The following is a 7223-nucleotide window of genomic DNA, read 5'->3' as shown; positions in this document are numbered from 1 at the left end:
ACTGAGCTGTTGAGTTGCTAAAGGAAAATATCCCTTTGAGGAAGATGGTCTAGTAATCCCTGATTTATATATGTCTCTGTGAGAAATCAAAATGGAGTCCAAAGGAGTTCTTTGGACTGCAATTTAGTGGAGGCAAATAACAACACAAATGTTCATTTCTACAGAGAATTCACTTGAGGTATCAGGATCACTCAGTGGCTTGGGATGCTATGGAGGGGGAGGGCTTACTCCCAGCTAACACTTCATGTATTTCTATGCAATCCTGTGCAATATTCCTTGTTTCCACGTGCAACTCCCTTCGTGGAACTCCAGATCCCTGGTGAGTCTGGAAGTGGAGGTACTCTCGGGGAGGAGCTGCCGTTTGACTCACCCCTGTGTAAGGGCTGTAGGTGTGTTACAACAGTGGGAACTGCCACTGCCTGACTCATTAATCCCTGTTGTCCTGGGGTAGGTGTGTAACAACAACGGGAACTGCCACTGCAACGCGGGATGGGCCCCTCCGTTCTGCAACCAGTCCGGCTACGGGGGCAGCGTTGACAGCGGTCCTGCTCACACAGGTGGGACACTGAGACTTCCTTCTGCCCCAGCACCTCATAAAATAAACTACTTACAGCAGGGTTTTTTTCAGTTTCTTTTGGAATTCTTTTTTTTTTTTCTCCTGCATGAGACTTGAAGAACGAACAGTGTTATCTGGTAATGAAGTGGCTTTTGCTGGGGTTCGCACTTTACACGCAAAACGTTTTCCCTCTCTGTTTAAAAAACAGAGTTCGCAATCTGTAGCTTCGTGAGGAGAGAGATAATTCTTGTATTACCAGATTTTACTAAATCTGTGTTTTGGGAAAGGGGAAAAAAAAATGTTTTGTAGTTATTAAAATTTTAGGAAGGCAAAGAGGATGTGCAGAGCAATCGTGGGTGAGCACATAAAAAATCACAGAGTTACAGAATATGCTGAGATGAAAGGGACCCACAAGGATCATCAAGTTTGTTGAAAAAATATAAGGAAAAGGAAAAAGGTTTTATATTATGGAATACAGGGGCGTTAAAGGCAGAAAGAACTTATGATAACGTAAGGCCAAATCCTACTTTTCTGACCGTAGCATTTTATAAATTTCAGTGAAGTTTCGACCGAAAATAATTCGAAGGTTGTAGTGCTTATGACAGCAAAAAAAATGCTTTAACATTGTGAATGTCATTATTTCAATTCATTTTTCTCTAGACACATCACTTCGGGATGGGCTGCTCATCTTCTTCTTCCTCGTGCTGCCGGTGGCCATTGTTGCTGCGTTAGCAATAATTAAGCGGGATGCAATAAGGAGAAAACTTTGCAGGAAGAGCAGAAGACAGCACAGGTATTTCCCTCCTTACAGGTGCTATTTGAACACAGGAGAGCAGGCTCCAGGTTAATTTAGCAAGCTAGATAGATGCTTTATCTACACAACGAATTCCACACCCCCTAAAAAAACAAGCCTTCCCTGCCAATAGCGGTAGGAGGTAGTTCAGTCCCCTGCTGTTTGGTAGCTTAATCCAGACACTGCAATTGTCAGTTCTTGGGTGTTTTTCCCAAAAAACATTGCACTTGCCTAATTGTTATTGATAATTGTATTGCACATGGGGTCAGAGCACACTGAAAGGGCTTGCCAAGTCCAGACAGGGCTGGGCTCACAAGCAGAACCCTCAGATCCTCTGAGCTGTAGCCTCGTCCTTGGAAAATGCTGCATCCCTGAAGAGGTTTTCTGACCACACGGTTTCTGTTTCAGGGATAACAATGTGCAGGAAGCAAAGCAAGATAACAAACCAAGTCATGATGCAAGAAATGATCAGGTGAGAGATGCATACTTGCATTATTTCGTGTTAATACAAACTCTACAGGGCCTTTTCTCTAACATCATTATTTATGACTCTGTGGCATTTTGATACATTAAAACCACCTGTATTTCCAAGTATTTAATATAGTTTAGAAAGTGTTAAAGGGGATTTCTGTGCGGGTAGGTATGAGCTTTATTGCCTGCTATCAAAACAACGTGTTGCAAGAGAATATGAAGAATGTCCCCCCCAAAAAATGAAAACTAGTTCTGAAATACAAAAATCTTAATACTGGAGAATTGCATGCACTTTGTGTTTTCTGTTAACCTGATTTTCTGCAACGTCTTTTCCAGCCTGCCACGTCAAGCCCTGATATTTTTACCATATTGCATTTTCCTGGTACAAGGTTTGTAGCACTTCAAATCCTTCTTCACTTCACATTCGCTGGGTTTACATCACTGTTGTCACTGCACATGAAGTTCCTGATGTCTCGTGCCCTGTTTAAGATGAATTTTTCATGCAGCATCCTGAGCTGTAATAGACTGAATGCCTGAGGGAGAAATGCTGTTTTACTGCTTGTTTAGAAAACAGCACAAATGCAGGTAAATGCTACAGGAAGGGGCAGAAAGAGTTAGGTATAAATATAAGTGCTAGAAACTGTTTAAAGAATGGTGAATAACCAGTTTAGAAATGCCAGTTGTCTCAAGTTATGAAATTCTAAACACGTGTTTCCCACACTTCAGGCACCCCGTACAAACCCAGGTTCCTGCAGCTCCCTCAGGACCTCAACGACCCCCAGTCCCACCTAGACCAGCTGTCTGAAAAGCTTCTTGGCGACCCTCAACCAATTCTGACAAGTAACTGGCCTGAAAAAAAAAACCCCAAATTACAAGATTTCAATCCTCCAGTCCTCTCCTCGTGTGGCCAAAATGCCCTTGGGAAGCAGGTACCTCTGGGAAAGACTGGATACCAAGAGGCACTGAACGCAGATTTGGTGACTCCCAGTGTTTTGCTGCTTGCTGCTGGCTGTGTTTGTGCCTCCTCTACCTCACCTCCTGGTTTTTTTAAATCAGAAGCCTGAAGTTCAACGCTCGTAGGATTACACTTGTGACAGTGCGTGAGTCTGAGGTGCGGGCCAAGGAGAAGTGAATTCATTTATCTACAGACATGATTTATTCAGCTCCAGCTCTGTCCCTTTCCATTTCAGGTAGTTTATAAAAGTAACCTCCTATCTGGGGGCACCAGAAACACTGTGTGCCTGAGTGTGAAAGAAACCGTCCAGTTACAGAAAATGTGGGATACTGGGAAATACACTGTGCAGCTCAACAGTGGCTCAGTGTCTACTGGTCATTGCAGCTCGGGATTTTTTTGCTTTTGTCCACTACAAAACCAACAGATTAACTTCTAATGAGAAAATTAAAGACACCCGCACTGATTTAAAATGGAATGCATGGAGTGACACAATTTGTCTAAATGGGTCTCCCAGCCAATGTTTCCATCCAGGAGAGGGATCCAGAAAATCCAGGGGAAAAAAAAAAAAAAAAAAAAAAAAAAAAGTCTGCATCAAAACGAAGGAGCAACTGCTGTGCAGAGACCAACTCGCTGGGAAGGACAAAACTGTGGATACAGATCCACCTGTCCAGCAGGGAGTGACCAACAGCCTGGCTGTGTTCATGCCAATGTGGGAGTGTGAACTAGGGAAAAGAATGAATAGATTACAGAACTGCCTCACCAGTAAAATATTTCTAAGCCCTCAGATGGCCACATCACTGAAGAACTGGACAAAAGGACCCGAAACGTATTGAAGGCAAAAATCTGCACTGGCAAGGAGTGTCTGCCAAAGGAGTGTCCTCTGCCTTACTCACTCAGGACCTTAAATTGCTATTATAATTAAATAACTCAAACAATTAAGATGTTTGTTATGAAATATTCCTGTAATTTAGACCTCAATCACCGGGGGGCAGCGCACTCGGTGGTGTCTTTATTCAGAGATCTTAAAAGCCACCGCAGGGTACACAGGGAGGGCTCGGCCATTTGGCGTTCCTGGGTGCCACCAAAGCGAGTTACTGAGTGTATTGCGAGGCGAGGATTGGGTGAAAAACGAGGCAAAACGAGAATTGTGTGAAAGGGGACGGTTCTGTGGGCCCGGCCTTGTGGCGCCGCGCTCGCCAGGGGGCGCCCCCGCGGCGGCACTCGGCGCATGCGCACAGAGCGCCGGCGGGAGCGGAAGCGGCAGCGCTGGCGGAGCAGCAGCAGGAGCGGCGCGGGGGGAGCGGCAGCGGCGCCCGGGTGGGGCTGTGCCTGCTGTGCGGGCTCCCCGCGGCCGGCAAGTCCAGCCTGGCCCGCGCCCTGCGCCGCCGGCTGCGGCAGCGCCCGGGCTGGGCCTGCGCGCTCCTGGACTACGACGAGCTCATCCCGCCCGAGGCCTTCCTCCCGCGCGCCCCGGGGGCGGGGCCGCCAGAGCCGCTCCCATTGGTCAGTGCCGTTGCGTCACCGCCGCGCGACCGCTGTTGCCGGGCAACGGGACGCGTCCGGCCGGGAATGGGCTGGGATCGGGATTGGATTGGAAATGGAAATGGGGCTGGGATTGGGAATGGGACTGGGTCTGGGCCTGAGACTGGGAGTGTGTCTGGGACAAAGACTGGCCGGGCCCGGGCTGGTTCGAGGCCGCTGCGGGTCCCCCCGCGGCCGGGCAGAGGCTGTGCCGGCTCCCTGATCCTTGCCCTTCGTCCCCCGCAGGTGCCCGGCTGGAAGCGGAGCCGCCGGGAGCTGCTGCAGTGCCTGGAGGGTCTCCTGCGGGCCCTGCTGACCGGGGCGCCGCTGCCCGGCTCCGCTCAACCCGGCTGGGAGCGGTTCCTGCGCTGCTGCCGCCGGGAGGGGCTGCTGGAGGCGGCGCGGGGGGACGGCGGGGCCGCGGCACGGCCGCTCTGCCTCCTCCTGGATGACAACTTCTACTACCAGAGCATGCGGTACGAGGTGTACCAGCTGGCCAGAAAATGTGAGCACTCCTCGTTCCGCGGCGGGAGTGGGCTCGTAGGAGATCCAGGGCACTGCAGCTGCTCTGAGTGCTCTCGGGGAACTTGGGTTATTCTTAATTGCTGCGTTCCTGCGGTACGGTGAGGAGCAACTGAGCTTTGTTACTGTGTTATTAGAAGTTGGTAGGACACTTAAAACTCTTCTTAGAGCAGCGTTAGAGCACATTCCATACATAAGGGGGCTCCAAGAGAGCCGGAGAGAGACTTTGGACAAGGCATGGAGTGACAGGACAAGGGGGAATGGCTTCCCACTGCCACAGGGCAGGGTTAGATGGGATATTGGGAAGGAATTCTTCTCTGGGAGGGTGGGGAGGCCCTGGCACGGATTGTCCAGAGAAGCTGTGGCTGCCCCATCCCTGGAAGTGTCCAAGGCCAGGTTGGAAGGGGCTTGGAGCATCCTGGGATAGTGGAAGGTGTCCCTGCCCATGGCAGGGGGGTGGGATGAGATGAACTTTAAGGTCCCTCTAAACCCAAACCGTTGGTTCTGTGGGTTATCTCAGATGTTATTACTTGAGCAGCCTTGAAGGTAAAATTGTTGGTGTTCCTGTCTAGGTCTGTGTTCACATCAGGCTCAGAACTTGTGTAGAAATCCCCTCAGTCACGCAGAGACTTTCTCTTGTGTGTTGCTCTCAGAAATTGTTACTTGAAGTGTTTAAAGCTAAAATTGTCTGGTTGTGTTTGTTTTAGATTCCTTGGGCTTCTGCCAGTTGTTTTTAGACTGTCCCCTGGAATGCTGCCTGCAGAGGAATCGCCTCAGGAGTGATCCTGTACCTGAGCAGACAATACATTTAATGGCAAGGAAAATAGAAATGCCAGACCTCAAGAAAAACGCTTGGGAGCAGCACAGCCTCATTCTGAGCAGCTCTGATTGCATCTCAGAGGACAAGTACGCTACTGGATTGATCCTAGAGTTTTCCCCAAGTGCAATTTTCATAAATGAGTGTGTAAAAGCTCCTTATTGTATCCAAACAGTGTGGAAAAGAAATTCCCAGTGGTGATTTTTGGAAGCCAGTCAGTTAAACAAGACACTGGCTGGTTGTTGGGAGCTCACAGCCACCATCCTTTGCAGAGTTAACCCCAAAACTCACTGCATTCCTACCCTGACCTTGAAAATCCATGTAAATTGCCTGAAACATTAGGACTGGAAATAATTGAGCTGTAATTTTTTTTTTAATCTCAGATTATTTCACTGATTGCCTTGTAAATTTAACCAGAAACTTGCTCTTTCGTTTTCTGTGGTACCATTTCAAAATGGAAGAAAAATGTCAGTGAATCTGTTTGATTGACGTGTTTTACTCTGTTGTTTGTTTTCTCAGTGAGCAGATAATTAACCTGCTGGCCACTGCTCTGGAAAACCCAGCCAGGCCGAACGAGGAGGACACGGAGCAAAAGGTAGCACTGCTTGCCTTCAGGTGGTGATGGAGCTGCTGCTGCTGTGTTACTTGTTTCCAAAGTTAGGTAAATTTAAAGTGTTTTGCTTGTTTCCTCCCTTTCTGCCGGCCCTGGGCAGGACACAGACCGAGCCATCTGTGCAGCCAGCGCTGTCCACCAGGCTGACCAGGCGTGCAGGAGGATCATCTCTCAGGCCATGAAGGATGCCAGAGGTACGTGTTCCACCTGTCCTACCCATCCCAGAACCATTTAGTTCCAGACCAACATTTTAGAGGATTATAGTTCATAGGACAAGGGGGGTATCTGTGCAGGGCCAGGGGTTGGACTGGATGGTCCTTGTGGGTCCCTCCCAACTCAGCATATTCTGTGACTCTACAATTCTATGATTTTGTCCTTAAGGTGAAGTTAAAAGTTCAACTTTCATTTTCTTTAGGCAAAAACGTTCTCCCAAGTGAGATGAAGAGCCTGGCAGAAGAACTCAACAAACTGAAGGCAGAATTTTTGGAAGACTTGAGGCAAGGAGAGACTTTGAAAACTCAGAATTCTGACCCTGCTACCAGCGTAGTTTCCCCATTCCAACACGAGGCAACCAATGTGGTCAATAAATACATTTTAAAATAATGACATGGAGAATGTTGGGTGTTTAAGAGTGTTTAAATTGCAGTACTCTGAGCACTGCTGCTGAGAGATCCCTTCCCTGACTCCTCTCTGCATGGTATGGAAGAGAAACACAGTCTAAACAGACTTGAGATCAAGCCAAGAACAACCCATCTTTAAATTTAAATGTCACGGGATCACAGGTAGAATTTAGCCTGGGGAGAGCACCTGGAAGTCATCTAGTCCTGTTCCCTGCTTACCATGGCACTGACCTCGACCCACAGCCTCCTCCCGCTGAGATTCTGAGGAGCACCTTGGCTGGTGACCTGCTCTGCTCTGTCCAGCACTACCTGAGCAATCCCAGAGGTTGTTTATCCTCCTCACCATACCTAGATC

General features: G+C 48.6%; 1 protein-coding gene and 1 long non-coding RNA gene across 2 annotated transcripts; both read left to right on the top strand.

The window, feature by feature from the left end:
* Nucleotides 1-361: 361 nt before the first annotated feature.
* Nucleotides 362-2980, top strand: LOC114072599. Its single transcript, XR_003574206.1, has 5 exons — nt 362-557; nt 1217-1349; nt 1758-1821; nt 2157-2209; nt 2547-2980. It is a non-coding gene; the product is annotated as an uncharacterized LOC114072599 (long non-coding RNA).
* Nucleotides 2981-3560: 580 nt separating this feature from the next.
* PSTK (phosphoseryl-tRNA kinase) lies at nt 3561-6854 on the top strand. The gene is made up of 7 exons (XM_027910473.1): nt 3561-3601; nt 4014-4278; nt 4543-4801; nt 5526-5724; nt 6155-6230; nt 6349-6442; nt 6664-6854. The coding sequence occupies exons 1-7, from the start codon at nt 3561-3563 to the stop codon at nt 6849-6851; spliced, it is 1122 nt and encodes a 373-aa protein (XP_027766274.1). The 3' UTR covers nt 6852-6854.
* Nucleotides 6855-7223: the final 369 nt, after the last annotated feature.

The sequence above is a fragment of the Empidonax traillii genome, unplaced genomic scaffold (genome assembly GCF_003031625.1).
Source record: "Empidonax traillii isolate 1590-97213 ecotype Southwest subspecies unplaced genomic scaffold, ASM303162v1 scaffold3565:size12328, whole genome shotgun sequence".
Classification (NCBI taxonomy): domain Eukaryota; kingdom Metazoa; phylum Chordata; class Aves; order Passeriformes; family Tyrannidae; genus Empidonax; species Empidonax traillii.
This window is presented reverse-complemented; position numbering and strand designations above follow the sequence as displayed.

Coding starts and splice junctions, on each gene's coding strand:
- PSTK (XM_027910473.1), top strand. CDS start 3,561: ATGGCCACATCACTGAAGAACTGGACAAAAGGACCCGAAAC. Junction 5,725..6,154: donor GATTGCATCTCAGAGGACAA/GTACGCTACTGG, acceptor TTGTTTTCTCAG/TGAGCAGATAATTAACCTGC. Junction 6,231..6,348: donor AGGAGGACACGGAGCAAAAG/GTAGCACTGCTT, acceptor GGCCCTGGGCAG/GACACAGACCGAGCCATCTG.